The following is a 20,110-nucleotide window of genomic DNA, read 5'->3' as shown; positions in this document are numbered from 1 at the left end:
ACCTCCATCTGCACCACAGCACTCCTTTGGATCTGCTTTCTTCCAGCTTGACCAGAACCAGTCTATATTGGTTTGCTGTTCCTCCGCCTCCCTGAGTGCTCCGCTGGTTAATCACTTGCGACCACTGACCTCAATCTCTGCCTGTCGAACCCTCTCATCCTTGCTGTCCCGCAGCATCATAGGCTGACGTGCTTTTGTTGCCTTGTAGTCCTCTACCACAGATGTAACTGGCAGCTGCAGCTTGCTTCCTGTGCAGTACAGGCCGATGGAGTAGAAGCTTCTTAATCAATTTTAAGTGCGTACCATCTGACCTCGGTAATGACCAAATGTGGCCTGAGGGGAACATTTGTTTGACACCCCTGGGCTACGCTGTCTAAATTTATTTTCGGAGATATTGTGTAAAATAGTGGTTTTTCTCACTATGAAAAACTACAAACATCCGCTTAAAAGAGAATGATTAAAGATTTATTTAAAACAGTAACATTTTATAAAGAACAAATGTTCAGGATATATAAAAATCATTGGACACAACTTCTGAGGGAATTTGCAGTGAATATACGTTGATACAAAATGTTGTGTGTATGATACTGTATATTATAGGGAAATAGTGGAGGTATATGAGATATTTTACAACAGAGGTTGAACTTACAGCCCATCAGCTAGATGTCTGTGAGGACCAAGGTGGAGATGACAGATCAGTGTCCAGATGTGTGTATGATTCTACTTTATCACTGTGCTCGCCTCGCCATAGACTGAACTTCCTAGTGTGAAGAGGATCCTAACACTAGAGACAGATTTCAAAGCACTTGACAACTTTTTCTTGAATATTGCTGTTCTCGCTGTGAACAAAATGAAAATCTGCAAACCCTGTGGAGCAAAAACACAAGGACATTATCAAGTATTTTCAGGAACACACAAGGACAAACAAAAGGTAGCGTTTCCATAAGGAGCAGCTCAATTTATTTATGTTTAGTAGGTGTCTAATTTTCAATCATGTCTGGATTCTGTGGTACAATAGACAAGTATTTCTAGTTTACATTTGAGTCATTTAGCAGATGCTCTTATCCAGAGGGACTTACAGTAGTGAGTGCATACGTTTACTACCTGAGTGGTGGTGAGAACACAGAAGGAGATGTTGAGTATGGTGTACATGGTCTGGTTCTGTGTAATGAGCAACAGATAGCCCAGGATCCAGGAGAGACCGAGCACCACAGCCAGAGAGAAGCTACTGAGGAACTTCTTCTTCATCGATGTGTGTCTTGTACTGGGAAACATAACCAACATACTTAGACTGCTGTAATAGACTGCTGTAATAGACTGCTGTAATAGACTGCTGTAATAGACTGCTGTTGCTGTAATAGACTGCTGTAATAGACTGCTGTTGCTGTAATAGACTGCTGTAATAGACTGCTGTTGCTGTAATAGACTGCTGTAATAGACTGCTGTAATAGACTGCTGTAATAGACTGCTGTAATAGACTGCTGTAATAGACTGCTGTTGCTGTAATAGACTGCTGTAATAGACTGCTGTAATAGACTGCTGTTGCTGTAATAGACTGCTGTAATAGACTGCTGTAATAGACTGCTGTTGCTGTAATAGACTGCTGTAATAGACTGCTGTAATAGACTGCTGTAATGCTGTGGTAGAAGAACATTTGACATCCAATGGGTGAGTGGGATAGAGCACAGTGCTTATTCAATTGTGATTTTGTTACTAATAACTAATAATAAATAAATAATTTATAATAGGCTTTTCATTGAAAGACAATTTAAACTTAACAAGCTTGTTAGTAGGCATTTAAATCAAGATGGATCTTTGTGACTCCAATTTTCTACCTCATGCCCCCATTAATGTTACCTGGTTAAATGTGGGTTGGTCTTGCCTGTTGTAACTGCAAAACATATCAACACCACTGTGTTGAAGATAAGCATGAATGCCACAGGTATCAGGAACCCCCAAAACATTGGCAGCTTGAAATCAAAGTTCCCCTTGGATCGAGGGCAGCAAGCCAGCAACTGAGAGGTCAAATGAATGAGTTTGAGAGTGGAACTCTATGACAGACAAAACAGAATGCCTGTTATTTGAAGAACGTGGTTTTAATCAAACCTGGTCGGTAGTATAAGTAAGCAAGAAACTATGGAGAAAAATTGATCATTCATAATATACTCTAACTATATTTTTTACTTTTAATATCGCCAATTATTCACATGCATAATACACATGTATACAAAAACTGACAGGGATAATCAATTGCCCTACTTTAATTCAAAATGAACCTATTATGTAATAACCACAGAGAAAGAAAACGGTACTCAGGTGTAGTTGTGGTAGTATAGTACAGTACAGTGAAGTAATACAGAAGTAGTATAGTACAGGTCAGTATAGTACAGTATAGTATAGTACAATCCAGTACAGAGAAGTAGTACAGTAGTAGTGTAGTACACTATTGACTCACAATTCCTCCTGCCTGTAACCCAGTGGATCATCCACTCTGTAACTAATTCCTAAGGTGAGGGCCACCACAACCGCAGGCAGTCCTAAAATACAGAATGTTGTTGTTATTGTCTTGTAGATTTGCATGCAGCCATATACAGAGTATAGACACTACACATACAGTACATCCTCTAAAGACACAACATCACTATACAAGTTGCTTTTAAGTTCTATTTCAGGCTAACTAGAGCCTGAAAATATCACCTAGCCTTAGTTTTGGTTCAAGGAACCCAGGGCTAATGCCAGCCAAAGCTTCTGAAACAACTAAATAATGTATTTTTCTCCATAATGTCCTACCCCATCCGATGGCCACGGTATAGGCTGTGAAGTGTGACGGGCTGGTGGCCAGGCTGTTTCTGATCATCAGGAAGACATGTGTGGCGAACAGCGTGTTCCAGGTGAACGTCCCCAACAGGAAGTACTGCAGCAGGACCGCCACTGCAGTACAAGGCCCCCTGTCCCACTCTGTGTGTGTGTCGGACGGGGAGAATGTTGTCCTCCTGTATTTCAGGTTTGTCCAGCTGTTTATGAGGGTTGTCCACTCCCAACATGAAGAGCAGGGTGAAGATCAGAAGACACATGCAGACACTCACTAAGAGGACTGTTGGGTTGGTTTTGCGTGATTTCCTGGGGACAGGTGACAGACAACACTATGTTATGGAAGTTATATATGTAGTTATGGATGTGTTGGTTCATTAATAGTGGGTTTTATAATGGTTTCACCTATCAAGTCCTGTTGGATCAGACAAAGGGCTTCTTTACACTTGAGAAGCACCCAATATTATGAATTGGTTCTGGAACCCTGTAGGATCTTACCGGGTCACGATCTGGAATGTTACTGTATATTTTGAATTGGTTCTGGAACCCTGTAGGATCTTACCTGGTTGCGATCTGAAATGTCATTGTTAAACTCAACCCTATGATGGACATGGAGCATCCCAATATGGTGATCCAGTTTAGCGCTTCAGCGTATTTAAAATCCTTCCTGTACGACTGTAGAAAGAACATAAAAAATATGTTTCTGTCACAGTCATATAGAAAGTCATTGCCCTCATGTGTCTGGAGCCTGCTAATGATGTAAAATATATGTCAGAGTGTGGTCAGTAAAATGGAGATGAAGGCAGCTAGCTACTCACCATCAGCACAGCAAAGTTAGTGGTGTGATTACAGAAACATCGCAGGCCGTCTTCTGAGTGGTTGACTTTGGAGCAGCCAAAGGTGCTCCAGTCTTTCAACGTGTAGTTCCACCACACACAGGCAAAGTCATGGAGGGAGGTGTTGGGAACAGTCTGAGAAGTAAGAACAGAAACAATCTCACTGTAAATCCTTCAGAAAAACACATGCATTCACAGTATTCTTAATTGAAAAAATAATAATCATAAAGGAAATTGTGAAGTATAACAGGTCATTAAGCACATTTGGGAAAGAAAAAATAGATATTCTATACATCATATTATATACAATACAACGTGTGCTTTTTTGTTCACTGGCCAAAATATGCTTCTTTGTTCCTTATGACTGATAAGCGTCAATTAATATCTTAGATCAAGGCTAGGCAACCCTGGTCCTGGAGGGCCACAGGCACATCCTGTTTTGATTTAAACGACCTGGAAGACCAGGTGTGCTGACTTTAGGCAATCACTGAACTGAACAAATAGCTCAGTTGGTCAGATGAAGTGCCTAGTTGGAACAACATCCTGTAATACCTGCAGCACTCCAGGAACTGTGCTGTCTACCCCCTAACTAGATAATGGATAACCTCCCATTGTGTTTCCCAGAGAATTTGGACCACTATGTGTTTACTGATTCCAAGAGAAATCTTACTGTGGGCTTGAAGAGCATCTCAACATGTAACCCAGACACTTGTCCCAGGTTAGCAGAGATGACCCTTCTGCTGGTCCCTGAAGAAGCTCTGAAAGCCCTGGACCTGAAGAACCGGTCATTTTGGTAGAGCACAAAACCAATGGAGTGGTTTGTGTTTTTACTACGTAAAACTGAGTGGAGAGAGAGAGAGACATCGTTAAAACACTACATAGCCATAATATTACATTTGAAATGTCTCTATTCCATTGAAACTTTTGTGAATGTAATGTTTACAGTTCATTTTTTCACCTTTGTTTATTATCTATTTCACTAGCTTTGGCAATGTAAATATATGTTTCCCATGCCAATAAAACCCTTTGAATTTAATTGAGCGTGTTTGAGAGAGAGAGAATGTTTTTCATATCATGACTTTATATACATGAGTAGCTTGACCTTGCCTTGTAGGCTTATTGTGAAAGCCAACTTACTTATCATTAGTTTACTTATCCATATCTCATCTGACACTGCTTACCTGATTTCGACGACCACCAAGAGCAGTTAAGTTCTCTCAGTGAAAGCTGAACAAGGAAATTGAAGCTTGAGTTTATACACTATGTTTGTATATCAACATTGGCTCACCTGGTGGGAATTTGATAACAATCTGGACATCGGTAGAACCTCCTTTGTCAGCTATCAGTTCAGAGGTATTGATGTTGAGATGAATTCTGTTGGCCACAAAATTGCCAGAACTTCCTGGAGAAGGAGATTCATTTGATTTAGCAATTTAAAGCAGAGCAATATATAGTGTTACTTCTGTATTTGTCTGTAATCCATACCAAACCTTACTGACCAACAGAGGAGAAACATTTGAATTGTTGTTTTGTTTGAACCAGTCTGGTATATTAACACAGATACAAATTATCACTTTAAATTACAGTGTGCAGGTTCACTAGCAGTCTCACTCACCAGTTAGAGCAGTAAACTGGATCCCTACTGTGTCACTTGGTACTTGGACAGACTGGACTGCCAGGTTGGGCTGAACCACCAAGGACACATTATTGTGCTGGTCCAGGGAAAAGTTCTCCAGGGTCTCTGTGAGGCTGGGAGAGAAACATAAAACCATTTGTTTACATGCACCCATGCAGACACGCAGAGGCACACGCACACACGTAAAATCAAACGTATGCAGAAACACAGACACACATACCTCTGGACAGCATCTCTCTCCTGTGTACTCTCCTTATTGGCATTCAGCAGCTGACTGATGGTAGTTATAGCTGCCACTGCGATGTCCTGCAACATCAAAAATCAAAACCAGGGGATGAACCTCAAGTGTTCAAATCACTGCAGTGACAACCTCACGTTTCTCTCCAGAACATGTCATAGTTCACGACTTGATTTCAAAACATGTTATACCTCTGTGATTTTTGCAGACTTAAGCAGCGTGTTAGCTATCTGAGCTGCTGTGGTGATGTTGTCAGCTGACAGCTGATGTTTTTGGTAGGTCAGGATCTGAGTACTGAAGGCTAACTGTAGTAAATCACCTGAACTGCTGGAGATCTGAATAGGAACAGAGAAGGATTTTTATTCATTTGATTTTACTAGAGCAAGGCACTTGCAATGCCAGGGTTGTGGGTTCAATTCCAAACATGGAACAGTACAAAAAAGTACAAAAATATATGCAAATGCATGCAAATTCAATGTAATGTAAAACACAAGAAATAAAACAATTATGTTCATCATCAACTGTTAAGCAGAGTAAAAAGACAGAATACATGAGTTGAAGGTGAACGCCAGGTGTTCAAAATGTAAGATGGACTCCTCATGATAATAACTGTAAATCAAATTTGATTTGTCACAGGGGCCAAATACAGCAGATGTAGACTTTACTGTGAAATGCTCACTTACGACCCAATAATGCAGAGGTAAAAAGTATCAAAATTAGCACCTGAGGAAATAGTAACACAATAAAATAACAATCACGAAGCTATATACAGGGAGTACCAGTATCGAGTCAATGCATTGAGGTATGAGGTAGTTGAGTTGGTTTAGATAATTGACCCAAAGAAAGAAGAACACTAAATCAAGACTGGTCATAAATCAGGATCATAAAAATATGCCTATTGACTTACATTTCCTTGAATGTCATTGAGGGTTAATTCATACTGCAGAATGTGAAGAGGACCAAACATTGGAGAGCCGGTGTCATTCAAACATCTTGCTGAGGCTTCTGGTAAACCGGATTGAGGAACCAAGACAAAAAGATACTCAAGGTTTTGTTTTACCTAATACAACATTAATTAGGATTGTAACAAAATAATCAAACGGTTTCATTGTAGGTGAATAAAAGTAACATACTGGTTGTCTTCTTATCACGCAACACTTCTGAATAAGCAGACCAGCCAACCGTTGTTCTTGGGAAGGAGAATCCATCCTTGCTGGTGGAATTGCAGAAATTCCCTATCGAATTAAAATACATTTCAACATGCAAACATGAAATATACATTCTGAATGTGAGATCCAGGGTTAGGTATAGTAGTGTAGTGGTGTGTACTGTGAATGTGAGATCCAGGGTTAGGTATAGTAGTGTAGTGGTGTGTACTGTGAATGTGAGATCCAGGGTTAGGTATAGTAGTGTAGTGGTGTGGTGTGTACTGTGAATGTGAGATCCAGGGTTAGGTATAGTAGTGTAGTGGTGTGTACTGTGAATGTGAGATCCAGGGTTAGGTATAGTAGTGTAGTGGTGTGTACTGTGAATGTGAGATCCAGGGTTAGGTATAGTAGTGTAGTGGTGTGTACTGTGAATGTGAGATCAAGGGTTATGTATAGTAGTGTAGTGGTGTGTACTGTGAATGTGAGATCCAGGGTTATGTATAGTAGTGTAGTGGTGTGTACTGTGAATGTGAGATCCAGGGTTAGGTATAGTAGTGTAGTGGTGTGTACTGTGAATGTGAGATTCAGGGTTAGGTATAGTAGTGTAGTGGTGTGTACTGTGAATGTGAGATCCAGGGTTATGTATAGTAGTGTAGTGGTGTGTACTGTGAATGTACCATCTGAACAGGTCTCTCCAGTCCACTCATCAGGACAGATACAAACTTGACTCTGTAGTTTACCACCGTTGATACAGACCAGAGGAGGAGTGGTGGTCGAGGTGGTGGTGGGAGAGGTGGTGGGAGAGATGGTGGTGGGAGAGGAGATGGTGGTGCTGGGGACTGTAGGAGAGGTGGTGGTGGGGATTGTGGGAAATGTTGTGGTGGGAGAGGTGGTGGTTGGGATTGTGGGAGAGGTGGTGGTGGGAGAGATGATGTTGGGGGTGGTGGTAGAGGTGGTGGTGGGAGAGATGATGTTGGGGGTGGTGGTAGAGGTGGTGGGAGAGTTGGTGGTGGGAATTGTGGGAGAGGTGGTGGTGGGAGAGGTGGTGGTGGGAAAGGGAATGGTGGGGGTGGTGGTAGAGGTGGTGGGAGAGTGTGTGGTAGAGGTGGTGATGGGAGAGCTGGTGGTGGGGGTGGTGGGAGAGATGGTGGTGGGAGAGGGTCTGGTGGGAGAGGTGATGGTGGGGGTGGTGGTAGAGGTTGTGGTGGGGGTGGTGGTGGTGGGGGTGGTGGTAATTGGTCCACACACTATTGTGTACGGAAGTGAAGTATGTTCAGTAGTTGAAATGTTGGTAGTTGGAATGTCAGTTGTTGGCGTCTCGGTTGTTGGCATGTCGGTTGTTGGCGTGTCAGATGTCGGTGTGCCGGTTGATATCGTGCCGGTATTTGGAGTGTCGGTAGTTGTGAAGTCGACAGTTGGACAGTCAGTAGTTGGACAGCCAGTAGTTGGAGTGTCAGTAGTTGGAGCGTCGGTAGTTGGAATGTCCGTTGCTGGAGTGTTGGTTGCTGGAGTGTTGGTTGCTGGAGTGTTGGTAGCTGTAGTGTCAGATGTTGACGTGTCGGTTGTTGGCGTACCGGTTGATAGCGTGCCTGTTGTTGGAGTGTCGGTAATTGGAGTGTCGGTAGTTGGAGTGTCGGTATTTGGAGTGCTGGTAGTTGGAGTGTAGGTAGTTGGACAGTCGGTAGTTGGAGGGTCGGTAGTTGGACAGTCAGTAGTTGGACAGTCGGTAGTTGGACAGTCGGTAGTTGGAGAGTTGATAGTTTTAGTGACTGTAGTTGGAGTGTCAGTAGTTGGAGTGTCTGTTGCTGGAGTGTTGGTTCTTGCAGTGTCTGTTGCTGGAGTGTCTGTTGCTGGAGTGTCTGTTGCTGGAGTGTCTGTTGCTGGAGTGTCTGTTGCTGGAGTGTCGGTTGCTGGAGTGTCGGTTGCTGGAGTGTTGGTTGCTGGAGTGTTGGTAGCTGTAGTGTCAGATGTTGACGTGTCGCTTGTTGGCGTGCTGGTTGATAGCGTGCCGGTTGTTGGAGTGTTGGTTGTTGGAGAGTCGGTAGTTGGAGGGACGGTAGTTGGAGTATCAATAGTTGGAGTGTTGGTAGTTGGAAAGTCGGTAGTTGGAGAGTTGATAGTTTTAGTGACTGTAGTTGGAGTGTCAGTAGTTGGAGTGTCTGTTGCTGGAGTGTCTGTTGCTGGAGTGTTGGTTGCTGGAGTGTCTGTTGCTGGAGTGTTGGTTGCTGGAGTGTTGGTTGCTGGAGTGTCTGTTGCTGGAGTGTCTGTTGCTGGAGTGTCTGTTGCTGGAGTGTTGGTTGCTGGAGTGTCTGATGCTGGAGTGTCTGTTGCTGGAGTGTCTGTTGCTGGAGTGTCTGTTGCTGGAGTGTTGGTTGCTGGAATGTTGGTTGCTGGAGTGTTGGTTGCTGGAGTGTTGGTAGCTGTAGTGTCAGATGTTGACGTGTCGTTTGTTGGCGTGCTGGTTGATAGCGTGCCGGTTGTTGGAGTGTCGGTTGTTGGAGAGTCGGTAGTTGGAGGGTCGGTAGTTGGAGTATCGATAGTTGGAGTGTTGGTAGTTGGAAAGTCGGTAATTGGAGTGTCAGTAGTTGGACATTCGGTAGTTGGAGTGTTGGCAGTTGGCGTTTCGGTAGTTGGAGTGTCGGTTGCTTGTGTGTCGGTTGCTGGAGTGTCAGTTGTTGGAAAGTTGGTAGTTGGACTATCGGTAGTTGGACAGTTGGTAGTTTTAGTGACTGTAGCTGGAGTGTCGGTAGTTGGAGAGTCGGTAATTGGAGTGTCAGTAGGTGGACATTCAGTAGTTGGAGTGTCGATAGTTGGCGTTTCGGTAGTTGGAGTGTCGGTTGCTGGAGTGTCGGTTGCTGGAGTGTCGGCTGCTGGAGTGTTGGTAGCTGGAGTGTCGGTTGCTGGAGTGTCAGCTGCTGGAGTGTCGGTAGCTGGAGTGTTGGTAGCTGGAGTGTCGGTTGCTGGAGTGTCGGTTGCTGGAGTGTCGGCTGCTGGAGTGTCGGTTGCTGGAGTGTCGGTTGCTGGAGTGTCAGCTGCTGGAGTGTTGGTAGCTGGAGTGTCGGCTGCTGGAGTGTTGGTAGCTGTAGTATCGGAAGTTGGAAAGTCTGTTGCTGGAAGGTCGTTTGCTTGTAGGTCGGTTGCTGGAGTGTCAGTTTCTGGAGTGTCCGTTGTTGGAAAGTCGGTAGTTGGATAGTGGGTAGTTGGTGAGTTGGTATTTGGAGTGTAGTTTAATGATATTTCGGAAGCTGGAGGGTCGGTAGCGAGAAGGTCAGTAGTTGGAGGGTTGGTAGTTGGAGGATCAGTAGTTTTAGTGTCGGTTGCTGGTGTTTCAGTAGCTGTCGTGTCAGATGTTGATGTGTAGGTTGTTGGACAGTTAGTAGTTGGACAGTCGGTAGTTTTAGTGACTGTAGCTTGAGTGTCGGTAGTTGGCATGTCGGTTGTTGGAGAGTCGGTAGTTGGAGTATCGATAGTTGGAGTGTCGGTAGTTGGAAAGTCGGTAGTTGGAATATCAGTAGTTGGACATTCGGTAGTTGGACATTCGGTAGTTGAAAAGTCGGTAGTTGGAGGATCAGTAGTTTTAGGGTCGGTTGGTGGAGTGTCGGTTGCTGGAGTGTCAGTCGTTGGATTCTCGGTCGTTGGAGGGTATGTAATTGGAGTGCCGGTTGCTGGACTGTCGGTTGCTGGATTGTCGGCTGCTGGAGTGTCGGTAGCTGGAGAGTCAGTAGTTGGAGGGTCAGGTGTTAAAGGGGCAGCAGTAGTTGGAGTGTAAGTAGTTCGTGGGGGACAAGCTGGAGGGTCAGGGTTTAAAAGGACATCAGTAGTTGGGGTAGTTATGTCAATGGTGGTTGGAATGGCAGATGATATGGTGAGATCCCCCTGTGATAAAGAGACTTTAAACAAGAGAATTAACTCAGTTAACCACATAAACAAGGGAACATAGTGCCAGTTGCTATAAACATAGCAGATGATCTATGCTGTTCCAGTTTCATTGTGTCTGCATCAGTGTAGAAATGTTTTCTACTGTAGTTTATGAGAGAAAGAAGTCATTATCACTGCCAATAAACAGTTGATAGCAAAGGCTACTCTGTTATCAACTGTATCTGAGACCTGACAGTAGTCTATTCACAGTATGTAACAATGGCGTAGCAATACAACTAAATAGTGTTTGGATAAAAATAAAGTCTGAAACAATGTCTTTATTGATGCTATTGTATTCCTCGCAGCAAACAGACAAAACATCAATCAATCATTGATTATAAAATAAACTTTAACATTCATTAACAACCACGTAAAAACAGTAAGGTCATATATTGGTAATAATCCATTGACAAGTTAAATTAATCATACATTTTTGAACCCCTGGACAGTGACAGCAATTTTGTTACGCAATTCTCAATCATACAACAAACTTAACAGCATCATACATCTGAACATCTTAAATCACTCTGAATGAATAAAAAATAGAGCAAGTCTTACCTGCAAAGACAACCATAACCCATAGCTCCTTCATCTCTAGTGTTTCCAGGCATCCAGTGTCAGCAGACTGCACATTATTAGGACGTCTGTTGGTCTTATGCTGCAGGCTCTCCACCTGTCACAGAGACTGTAGTAACTTTCAGGTACCAGTTAATGATTTACTATTGAAATTAAGGGGAAAGTACTGTACAGGATCAGTAAAGACACACACAAATAAGTCAGCTATGTTACAGGATGAATAAAATGGACCAGTCAACCAATAGCATTACCCTTCTCTGCAAAACATTATTGGTTGCAGCTGGGAGGTAAAGTATATGTTTTGGTAAACAAGTTTTTTCCATTAGAGCAGGTGTAATTCAATCTCCTGATTAGAGGGGAAGTATAAAACAAAGTAATGGAAGTGTCTTGGAGGTCTGGATTAGAATGTGAGGACACCAGAAGGTAGACTTCTTTAGAACAGGGTTTCCCAAACTCAGTCCTGCCCCTCAGTTCTGGATGGCTCCTCTCATTAGGCCACATCATGCCCTGACCTAGTCATGGGTATGTCCCAAAAATATCTCCTTCGTCCTGAAGTGTACACTCATTCACAATTTCATCCACAAATCTAAAAACATTGGATTCGCAGAGGCATTGTCCAACTCAGAGATGGGCAACTGCTGGCCCAGTGTAGACATTTAAAAATGAAAGAAAAAATGTGGGTTTCAACTTACTTTTGAAAGTTAGAATAGTAGAAAACACAAGGTGCAATTTCAATATGTGGTTGTGCATCAGCAGTTTTTCTCTTGTTATGTTAGTCTCTGATAGTCACTCAATTAGCCCATGTCTGCTAACATTTGTTTAGATTGGTAAGATAGTCTAGCCAGCGATCTAAACTTGTAGTAATCGTGGTCGCCAGTCTCACTCAGATATCATTTAAAAAATTGCAAACATTTCTCTCCATCCAATAGTAAAGCGTAAAATTTCAGGAAATTAGCTGGAAAACTGTAAATTTCTCTCCGCCCCATGTCAAAATGTGTAGAACATCAGGGACACACACACAAAATTCCCCTTAGGGCCCCAAAAGGCTAGTGCCGGCTCTGACTGCATGTGTGGGTATGGATGAGGTTACGTAAACCCGCGAGGCACTGCAGCCCCCTCATGATGAGTTCAGATGTTTTGTGGTCCCCACCCCATCAAAGCTGCATGTCCCTGGTCTAGTGGGAGTTTCTACCATATTTATTATTCCAGTCATTTCCTTTCAAATCAGTGAACAAGTGTGTTCAGTAATTTTGTAATCAATGTTCATAAATTCCAATTATCTTTATCTGTCTGATAACCAGAGGTTGTAAAGTTCTGGTCTTAAATGAAACAGACAGAATTCCCAGCTCACAATTGATCAGATCCAGATTTATTTGCGAGAGCTCTCTCATGCACACACAAATCCATTCCTTTTATACCATCCTAACCTATGCAGATACATACACACTAACATTTGGATTCTCGCTTTTTCTACTGAAGTCTCACCACAGTTTTTTTACCACTCAGCTGACAGTTCCAGTCCCCCTCAGATACGGGAATATACTGGAGGGGCTCTCCCTGTCCTATCTTATCTCTCCAGAGTTATAGCTGGGTCGGTTCAAACATAGGTTAAGGAGCCTCTTTGTTTTCGTTAGGCACACACATGCATTCCTTTCTTCCTAGATCTATGCTACATAACCCCTTCCTAATGAACAAACATTATTTAACACTACTAGAAAGACAGGGTAGAATTCCTGCCAGTTATAGTTCTGTATACATCATTTAGTCATTATTCATAAAAATCCCATAACAATCCACACTTTGACTAAATATTATACTCACAAGCACACATCTATTTTTATTAGAAATATCTATTGTTATCCAAAATCAAAGTAACAGTTACCAATATATGTAATTACATTGACTGTTCTAGGCCTATTTCAGAATCATAACTCTTCATATCAGGATTTTTGTTATAATCTTCATCAAATAAACAGTTTAAACATCAAAACAAGGAAACCTATACATCAAAAATGGTCTCATCAAACATAGGCTCCTCGTAATTAAAAGACACAGAGCCTTCTCCTAGGCCTGGAAGTCTGTATTCTTCATCCCACTGGTCAGAGCTTTGAATTGTTCCGTATCTCACGATCTGTTGAGTCATCAATCTCTCCAGAGTCCTGGAAATGAGAACTTTCACTCACGGAATCAAACCACATCCGCACAAAACTAACACAGTCACACAGGTGAAAGTTGCCCACAACACCGTGATCATGACATTTTTTCCTTTCTCAAACACACTATCAAACCAATTTGTTAGAGCATTATCTACTCCAGTTCTCTGCCAGGGCCTTGGTCACTGATCCGTCTGGAGCTGTGTTATCGGGGATGAAATTACAACATTCTGCTCCGAACCTCATACACCCCCCTTCTCTTTTCAGCCAGTAACATATCCAAGGCTATTCTATTCTGTCATCCCATCAACCTAGTTGCAGCTGTTATCACCAGAAGATGCTTGATTCCAATCCAGAACTCATCAGGTAACCCACTTGGAACTCCAATGCTATCAATGTAAACTCTATTGTCAAAAGATCCTGACGGAGCCCTCCTTCTCTCTCTTCTACCTGGCTCTGGGTAAGGGTGAAGAGCATGCCTAACTCTGCACTAGTGCACAATTACCGGTCCAATCGGTGGGCAGGTTAGGCCACAGCTTCATACCTCCACACTCTAAGCCTTTTCATCTGCCAGTCAGGTCCCTCATTGCATGTTCTATGTTCGTACTTCCACTACGTCCCTTCCGTATGTGATGTATCGAGCCATGCAATAATAATGTCCTCCTGTAACTCTGAAAGGGGGAAATCTGGATGTAATGGGCACATTGTCATTGTCTGGTTTCCCTGCCTTCATGAACAGCTTTACCATACAGGCCATTCTTCTGGGTGAATTAATTCCATCGAATGGAAAGGGAATGGTTGTCAACTGAGGTTTTGCTGTGGCGCAGGCATAACATTCTTCTTTTGCTACTGATCTGGCTGTATACTGAATCCATTCTAACCACAGGTTAGAATTCCCATAACCAGTTTCCACCTCAATCACTTCCTTAAGATATTTCGTCTGAACTATCCACACCGGCCCTTGGTTCTGGACAACTCCACTGTCAGTATCTGTTTTGTCCGGGGCTCTACTTGCATTCTGGCTGACATCTGATAGAGCTATCATCTGCCCTAAATTATTCTACCCGGAATGGCACTAGGTTATCAACTGAAACCCTCACTTTCACTACACTCCATCTTCTTCCATACTGGGTATGTGGATTTATGTAGCCCCCTATCTCGGTGTGAGCTACAACCTGTTTCCATGAACTACACAGGGACTTGCACAGATATCTTCCATAATGGCGCATAGTCCTAGATTGCCAAGGATTCAGAGACCCTATTTGGTCTACATAGAACCCCACTCCCAATCTCTACACTCACTTCCTGTTTATCCAGATCAAGTGATCTCTTATGCTTGGTTAATTCAAAATCCTCATTGTCTAAGTATGTGTCAAGTTACCACCTTCTGAATTCTCGGATGGGTCTTGGTGTATTTAGGAATATTGCTCCCACAATAAAACATCTCAGACCAATCAGCACTCATGTAAAGCCCCATTCTTTCCCGGAGAACATATCCTCAGCTAGAGGCCAGCCCACACTTTCACTTCTATGAACACCCACAATGGGAAAAAGACTGGCTCAGGGAATCTTCGTTAGAGAGATGACCCCCGAACCCTGTTGGCTTCGGTTCTCCTCTCTAACACTGTGATTGTTCGACACTGTCAGTGTGTTGTACCCATTTGCAGTGTGTGATATGAACCCAGATAGCTCTTTTAAGCTTTTCTCACCGCGACGGCTGTCATCAGGAGTACTTGACTTGGTATGGCGCCTCCCAATGGGGCTGCTTCCCGTCTATTCCCCTCAGGGACTGGATTGAGTGAATCACCTTCTCCTGTAATTCAACTGTGGTGCATAACATCTTGGACATACAGGTTTGGTTAACAAACAGTTTCTCATTTGTTCTATCTGATTACATTGGGGAGAACAAGTATTTGATACATTGCCGATTTTGCAGGTTTTCCCACTTACAAAGCACCTAGAGGTCTGTAACTTTTATCATAGGTACACTTCAACTGTGAGAGACGGAATCTAAAACAAAAACCCAGAAAATCACGTTGTATGATTTTTAAGTAATTCATTTGCATTTTATTGCTTGACATAAGTATTTGATCACCTACCAACCAGTAAGAATTCCGGATCTCACAGACCTGTTAGTTTTTCTTTAAGAAGCCCTCCTGTTCTCCACTCATTACCTGTATTAACTGCACCTGTCCACACACTCAATCAAACAGACTCTAACCTCTCCACAATGGCCAAGACCAAAGAGCTGTGTAAGGACATCAGGGATAAAATTGTAGACCTGCACAAGGCTGCGATGGGCGAAAGGACAATAGGCAAGCAGCTTGGTGAGAAGGCAACAACTGTTGGTGCAATTATTTAAAAAATGGAAGAAGTTCAAGATGACGGTCAATCACCCTCGGTCTGGGGCTCCATGCAAGATCTCACCTCGTGGGGCATCAATGATCATGAGGAAGGTGAGGGATCAGCCCAGAACTACACGGCAGGACCTGATCAATGACCTGAAGAGAGCTGGGACCACAGTCTCAAAGAAAACCATTAGTAACACACTACGCCGTCATGGATTAAAATCCTGCAGCGCACCCAAGGTCCCCCTGCTCAAGCCAGCGCATGTCCAGGCCCGTCTGAAGTCTACCAATGACCATCTGGATGATCCAGAGGAGGAATGGGAGAAGGTCATGTGGTCTGATGAGACAGAAATATAGCTTTTTGGTCAAAACTCCACTCACCGTGTTTGGAGGAAGAAGGATGAGTACAACCCCAAGAACACCATCCCAACCGTGAAGCATGGAGGTGGAAACATCATTCTTTGGGGATGCTTTTCTGCAAAGGGGACAGGACGACTGCACTGTATTGAGGGGAGGATGGATGGGGCCATGTATCGTGAGACCAACAACCTCCTTCCCTCAGTAAGAGCATTGAAGATGGGACGTGGCTGGGTCTTCCAGCATGACAACGACCCAAAACACACAGCCAGGGCAACTAAGGAGTGGCTCCGTAAGAAGCATCTCAAGGTCCTGGAGTGGCCTAGCCAGTCTCCAGACCTGAACCCAATAGAAAATCTTTGGAGGGAGCTGAAAGTCCGTATTGCCCAGCGACAGCCCCGAAACCTGAAGGATCTGGAGAAGGTCTGTATGGAGGAGTGGGCCAAAATCCCTGCTGCAGTGTGTGCAAACCTGGTCAAGAACTACAGGAAATGTATGATCTCTGTAATTGCAAACAAAGGTTTCTGTACCAAATATTGAGTTCTGCTTTTCTGGATTTTCTGGATTTTTGTTTTAGATTCCGTCTCTCACAGTTGAAGTGTACCTATGATAAAATGACAGACCTCTACATGCTTTGTAAGTAGGAAAACCTGCAAAATTGGCAGTGTATGAAATACTTGTTCTCCCCACTGTACAATACAACATGTGCTTCCTTGTTCACTGGACAAATATGCTACCTTGTTCCCTATGGCTGATAAGAGTCAATGAATAACTTTGATCCGGGTTAGGCAACCCTGGTCTTGGAGGGCCACAGGCACATCATGTTTTTGACTTAACCGACCAGGAAGTGACCAATTAGCAGATGAAGTGCCTAGTTGGAACAACATCCTGTAATACCTGCAGCACTCCAGGAACTGTGCTGCCTACCCCCTAACTAGATAATGGATAACCTCCCACTGTGTTTCCCAGAGAATTTGGATCACTATGTGTTTACTGATTCCAAGATAAATCTTACTGTGGGCTTGAAGAGCATCTCAACATGTAACCCAGACACTTGTCCCAGGTTAGCAGAGATGACCCTTCTCCTGGTTCCTGAAGAAGCACTGAAAGCCCTGGACCTGAAGAACCGGTCATTTTGGTAGAGCACAAAACCAAATGTTTTTACTACGTAAAACTGAGTGTAGTGAAAGAGAAAGAGAGGAAGAGAGAGAGAGACATCGTTATAACACTGTACATAGTCATAATATGACATATGATATGCCTCTATTCCTTTGAAACTTTGTGAGTGTAATGTTTACTGTTAATTTTTGGACAATCAATCAATTTTTGTCACTGCTGACCACGGAGACCACAAAGAGCAGTTAAGTTCTCTCAGTGGAAGTGGAACAGGGGAATTGAAGCTTGAGTTTATACACTATGTTTGCATAACAACATTGACTCACCTGGAGGGAATTTCATGACAATCTGGACATCGGTAGAACCTCCTTTGTCAGCTATCAGATCAGAGGTACTGGTGTTGAGATGAATTCTGTTGGCCACAAAATTACCAGAAGGAGATTCATTTGATTTAGCAATTTAAAGCAGAGCAGTGAGGTGGGAGAGAAACAGATTTGTTTACATTCACCCATGAAAACATGCACAAAGACGCAATTACACACATCAACTAAAACGTATGCAGAAACACAAACACACATACCTCTGGACAGCGTCTCTCTCCTGTGTACTCTCCTCACTGGCATTCAGCAGCTGACTGATGGTAGTTACCATCATGTCCTGCGATGTCCTGCATCATGATCAAAACCAGGGGATGAACCTCAAGTGTTCAAATCACTGCAGTAACAACCTCACGTTTCTCTCCAGAACATGTCATAGTTCACGACTTGATTCCAAAACATATTATACCTCTGTGATATTTGCAGACTGAAGCAGCGTGTTAGCAATCTGAGCTGCCGTGGTGATGTTGTCAGCTGACAGCTGCTCTGGTTGGGAAGTCAGGATCTGAGAACTGAAGGCTAACTGTAGTAAATCACCTGAACTGCTGGAGATCTGAACAGGGAGAGAGAATGATTTTTTAAATTGTTTTTATTGTTTTTCAACAGGACATTGTATAAGTGACAGCAACATGCTGAACTGGGAGTGCATTTGGATATTAAATTCCCAGTATTAACTACGTGGTTCAGTTGGTAGAGAACGGCACTTGCAACAGGGTTGTGGGTTTGATTCCCACAGGGCAACAGTATGAAAATGTATACACTCACTGTGGATAAGAGCATCTGCTGAATGACTCAATAAAAAGTAATGTAAAACATAAATAAAAAATAATGTTCCTCATCAACTGTTAAGCAGAATAAAGGAACAGAATACATGATCTGAAGGTAAAAGCCAGTTGTTACTGATCTTCAAACTGTAATATCCACTCCTCATAATGATGACCTAAGTAACTGACCTGAAGAACACTAAATCAAGACTGGTCATAAATCAGGATCATAAAAAATATACCTATTGACTTACATTTCCTTGAATGTTACTGAGGGTAAATTCACACTGCAGAATGTGAGGAGGACCAAACATTGGAGAGCCGGTGTCTTTCAAACATCTTGCTGAGGCTTCTGGTAAACCGGATTGAGGAACCAAGACAAATAGATACTCAAGGTTTTGTTTTAACTAATACAACATTAATTAGGATTGTAACAAAATAATCAAATGGTTTCATTGTCGGTGAATAAAAGTAACATACTGGTTGTCTTCTTATCACGCAACACTTCTGAATAAGCAGACCAGCCAACCAGTGTTCTTGGGAAGGAGAATCCATCCTTGCTGGTGGAATTGCAGAAATTCCCTATCGAATTAAAATGCATCTCAACATGGACCAAGTATATGACTGCAAACATGAAATATACATTCTGAATGTGAGATCCAGGGTTATGTATAGTAGTGTAGTGGTGTGTACTGTGAATGTGAGATCCAGGGTTAGGTATAGTAGTGTAGTGGTGTGTACTGTGAATGTGAGATCCAGGGTTAGGTATAGTAGTGTAGTGGTGTGTACTGTGAATGTGAGATCCAGGGTTAGGTATAGTAGTGTAGTGGTGTGTACTGTGAATGTGAGATCCAGGGTTAGGTATAGTAGTGTAGTGGTGTGTACTGTGAATGTGAGATCCAGGGTTAGGTATAGTAGTGTAGTGGTGTGTACTGTGAATGTGAGATCCAGGGTTAGGTATAGTAGTGTAGTGGTGTGTACTGTGAATGTGAGATCCAGGGTTAGGTATAGTATTGTAGTGGTGTGTACTGTGAATGTGAGATCCAGGGTTATGTATAGTAGTGTAGTGGTGTGTACTGTGAATGTGAGATCCAGGGTTAGGTATAGTAGTGTAGTGGTGTGTACTGTGAATGTGAGATCCAGGGTTAGGTATAGTATTGTAGTGGTGTGTACTGTGAATGTGAGATCCAGGGTTATGTATAGTAGTGTAGTGGTGTGTACTGTGAATGTGAGATCCAGGGTTAGGTATAGTAGTGTAGCGGTGTGTACTGTGAATGTGAGATCCAGGGTTAGGTATAGTAGTGTAGTGGTGTGTACTGTGAATGTGAGATCCAGGGTTAGGTATAGTAGTGTAGTGGTGTGTACTGTGAATGTGAGATCCAGGGTTAGGTATAGTAGTGTAGCCGTGTGTACTGTGAATGTGAGATTCAGGGTTAGTTATAGTGTAAGCGTGTAGACTACCATTTGAACAGGTCTCTCCAGTCCACTCATCAGGACAGATACAGACTCCTCTCTTCAGCTCACTACCATTGATACAGACCAGAGAGGCGTTGTGGTGGGAGAGGTGGTGGTGGAGGTGGTGGGAGTGGTAGAGGTGGTGGCAGAGGTGGTAGAGTTGGTTGAAGGGTTGGTGGTGGAAGTGATGGTGGGGAGAGGCAATAGTGTGGGTGGTGGGGAGTGTGGTACTGGTTCCACCCACTCTTGTGCTTGGAGGTGAAGGATGTGCAATAGTTGGAGTGTCAGTGATTGGAGTGCAGGCAGTTGGAGTGTCAGTGGTTGGAGTGCAGGCAGTTGGAGTGTCAGTGGTTGGAGTGCAGGCAGTTGGAGTGTCA

At 43.2% G+C, this 20,110-nt stretch overlaps 1 protein-coding gene and 1 long non-coding RNA gene across 3 annotated transcripts; both read right to left on the bottom strand.

The window, feature by feature from the left end:
* Positions 1-449: 449 nt before the first annotated feature.
* On the bottom strand, positions 450-11,391 carry LOC135532228 (mucin-2-like). 2 transcript variants are annotated; one of them, XM_064959820.1, is made up of 16 exons: positions 11,146-11,391; positions 7,347-10,559; positions 6,655-6,756; positions 6,429-6,526; positions 5,713-5,856; positions 5,504-5,589; positions 5,263-5,396; positions 4,936-5,049; positions 4,318-4,487; positions 3,630-3,782; positions 3,374-3,486; positions 2,791-3,120; positions 2,456-2,537; positions 1,858-2,015; positions 1,105-1,264; positions 450-867 (listed from the first exon to the last, which is right to left on the bottom strand). In XM_064959820.1, exons 1-13 carry the CDS (start codon positions 11,177-11,179, stop codon positions 2,498-2,500), a joined length of 4,731 nt encoding a protein of 1,576 aa, XP_064815892.1. In that variant the 5' UTR covers positions 11,180-11,391; the 3' UTR covers positions 450-867; positions 1,105-1,264; positions 1,858-2,015; positions 2,456-2,497. The 2 variants fall into 2 exon arrangements, with proteins under 2 accessions (XP_064815892.1, XP_064815893.1); XM_064959821.1 differs by lacking the exons at positions 450-867; positions 1,105-1,264; positions 1,858-2,015; ... (2 more) ...; positions 3,374-3,486; positions 3,630-3,782 and having other exon boundaries at positions 4,401-4,487; positions 4,936-5,045.
* A 5,306-nt stretch (positions 11,392-16,697) lies between these two features.
* On the bottom strand, positions 16,698-18,635 carry LOC135532226 (uncharacterized). Its single transcript, XR_010454322.1, has 5 exons — positions 18,533-18,635; positions 17,924-18,067; positions 17,718-17,804; positions 17,464-17,549; positions 16,698-17,139 (listed from the first exon to the last, which is right to left on the bottom strand). It is a non-coding gene; the product is annotated as an uncharacterized LOC135532226 (long non-coding RNA).
* Between the last annotated feature and the right edge of the window lie 1,475 nt (positions 18,636-20,110).

The sequence above is a fragment of the Oncorhynchus masou genome, unplaced genomic scaffold, assembly GCF_036934945.1.
Source record: "Oncorhynchus masou masou isolate Uvic2021 unplaced genomic scaffold, UVic_Omas_1.1 unplaced_scaffold_1773, whole genome shotgun sequence".
NCBI classification, from domain to species: Eukaryota; Metazoa; Chordata; class Actinopteri; order Salmoniformes; family Salmonidae; genus Oncorhynchus; species Oncorhynchus masou.
This window is presented reverse-complemented; position numbering and strand designations above follow the sequence as displayed.